Source organism: Penaeus vannamei, chromosome 29 (genome assembly GCF_042767895.1).
Source record: "Penaeus vannamei isolate JL-2024 chromosome 29, ASM4276789v1, whole genome shotgun sequence".
In the NCBI taxonomy this organism is placed as follows: Eukaryota; Metazoa; Arthropoda; class Malacostraca; order Decapoda; family Penaeidae; genus Penaeus; species Penaeus vannamei.
Window position 1 is genome coordinate 31,384,607 of NC_091577.1, and position 2,500 is coordinate 31,387,106.

The 2,500-nt window shown below is 46.4% G+C and overlaps 1 protein-coding gene across 1 annotated transcript in view; it reads right to left on the reverse strand.

The window, feature by feature from the left end:
• LOC138867338 (glycine receptor subunit alpha-4-like) overlaps positions 1-2,500 on the reverse strand; it is a 61,441-nt gene that overhangs the window by 22,788 nt on the left and 36,153 nt on the right. The window contains exon 4 of the mRNA XM_070142470.1: positions 156-311. Coding sequence (XP_069998571.1) covers positions 156-311 — 156 coding nt within the window. The remainder of the gene's footprint in view (positions 1-155; positions 312-2,500) is intronic.

Sequence of the window (2,500 nt, forward strand, 5' to 3'; positions counted from 1 at the left end):
ACCTCGCACAAACCACAAACAAACCCCCCAAACCACAAACAAAACCCCCAAACCACAAACAAACCCCCCCAACCCTCAAACCACACACAACCCCCAAACCCCCAAAAAAAACTCCCAAACCCCCCCCCAAAAAACACACAAAAAACCATACTCACAGCTCTGCATGATCATGGAACACGTCTGAACATCCATCGGGTACTCGTGGAACTCCATCTGACACCCGATGATGCTGTAGACGCGAGCGGAGTACCTTATGGTGTGGTTCTTGTAGAGGGTCACCGAGGCGTAGGTGGTCGTCAGCTTCGTGATGGCTGTGGGAGAGAGAGAGGGGATATGTGAGGGGAGAGAGAGAGGGGGAGGAAAAGGGGAAGGGGGGGAAAAGAGGGGGAAGAAGGGGAAATGTGAGGGGAGACAGGGAGAGGGAGGAAAAGGGGAAGGGGGAGGGAAGGAGGGGGAGAGTTGGTGAAAAAGGGAAAAGAGGGGGAAGAATGGGGAGTGGAAGCGAGGGGGTGAAGGGAGAGGAGGAAAAGAAGGAGAGGAGAGGGAAATGAAGGGAAAGTGAGGGGAGAGAGAGGGGGAAGAAGGGGGAGTGGAGCGAGGGGGAAGGAGGGGGGATTGAGGGAAAAAGGGAGGATGAGTGGGTGGAAGAGGGAATGTGAGAGGGTAAGAAGGGGGAGAAGTAGGAGTGGGAGCGAGGAGGGGAAAAGTGAGGTGAAATGAGGGGAGGAGGGGGTGGAAAAGGGAAAGTGAGGGGAAAAGAGGGGGGAGAAGTAGGAGTGGGAGCGAGGGGAATAGTGGGGGGAGGTGGAAGCGAAGGGAAAGAGGGGGGAGTGGGTGAAATAGGGAAAGGTGGGAAAGGTTAGGAAGGGGGTAAGACAGGGGGTGGGAAGTGAGGGGAAAAGGAAGAGAGAGAAAAAGTGGGAAAAGTGAAGGTTAAAGGGGGAAAGAAAAGTGGAAGAGGGGGGGGGGAGAGCCAAAGAGAGGGAAAAGATAAGAGAAAGAAGGGGTAGAGAAAAAAGGGCAAAAGAGGGAAATAAAAGGAGAAAGAGAGGGGAAGAGAACGGGACTAGACATGGCTGTGGAAAAACAAAAACAATATCTTGTGTGTGTGTATGTGTGTGTGTGTGTGTGTGTGTGTGCATGTGTGTGCGCACTTGGGCTTTTGTGCATAACTCTGCGTGTGTATATGTAAATAAAATTTTATGCATTAATATGTATAATCATATATACTGTATTTGTGTGCATGTATGCATGACTGTTTGTATGTGTCCATAAGAGATAATTACACATGTATCCACAGAATCGTGCTGTACCCATTCACAATATACTGAAATTTGTTTACAGGGATAAATTCATGTTTATGAAACCTCGCTCACATCATATCCGATTTTTTTTTCTACTAAAAGCAAATTTGTCCACATCCAAGGTTTATATCGGTATTTTAGTTAGTAATAAGAGACCGCATAGAACTTAGGTATTTTTTTGCGATGATATAAAAGCTAGAGGAAAGATTATCTCTCTCTATGGCAGATGAACACGAAACGACGACAAAATCTTCTCTGTCTCTCTCTATTTACCTGTCTGTCTGTCTCTCTGTTTATCTGTCTATCTATCTATCGATTTATCTATCTCTGTGATTCTCTTTCTCCCTTAATTATCTGTCTGTCTGTCTGTTTATCTGTCTATCTATCTATCGATTTATCTATCTCTTTGATTCTCTCTCTCTCTCTCTCTCTTTTTACTTACCTGTCTGTCTGTCTGTCTATTTATCTGTCTATCTGTCTACCGATTTATCTATCTCTGTGGCTCTCTCTCTCTCTATTCATCTATTTCTCTCTTTTTATCTCTGTGATTTTATCTCTCTCTCTCTCTTTCTTTCTCTCTCCCTCTCTCTCTCTCTCTCTCTCTCTCTCTCTCTCTCTCTCTCTCTCTCACTCTCTCTCTCTCTCTCTCTCTCTCTCTCTCTCTCTCTCTCTCTCTCTCCTCTCTCTCTCTCTCTCTCTCTCTCTCTCTCTCTCTCTCTCTCTCTCTCTCTCTCTCTCTCTCTCTCTCTCTCTCTCTCTCTCTCTCTCTCTTTCTCTCTCTCTCTCTTCCCTCTCTCCCTCCTCCTCTCCCCCTTTTTTTCGTCCCCAAACATTCAAAGCTGAGGTTATAGAAGCTCATTGGGTCTTTTTATTATTGCTTGTGGAAGGTGGTTAGCCAATCACCTGATATTGTTCGTGACTCATAAAGATTTTAGGCAACAATTATCCTTTTGTTTAGTTTACCCCTCCCCCCTCTCTCTCTCTCTCTTTATCTGTCTGTCCGTCTGTCTGTCTCTCTCTCTCTCTCTCTCTCTCTCTCTCTCTCTCTCTCTCTCTCTCTCTCTCTCTCTCTCTCTCTCTCCCTCTCTCTCTCTCTCTCTCTCTCTCTCTCTCTCTCTCTGTCTGTCTGTCTCTGTCTCTCTCTCTCTCTCTCTCTCTCTCTTTCTCTCTCTCTCTCTCTCTCTCTCTCTCTCTCT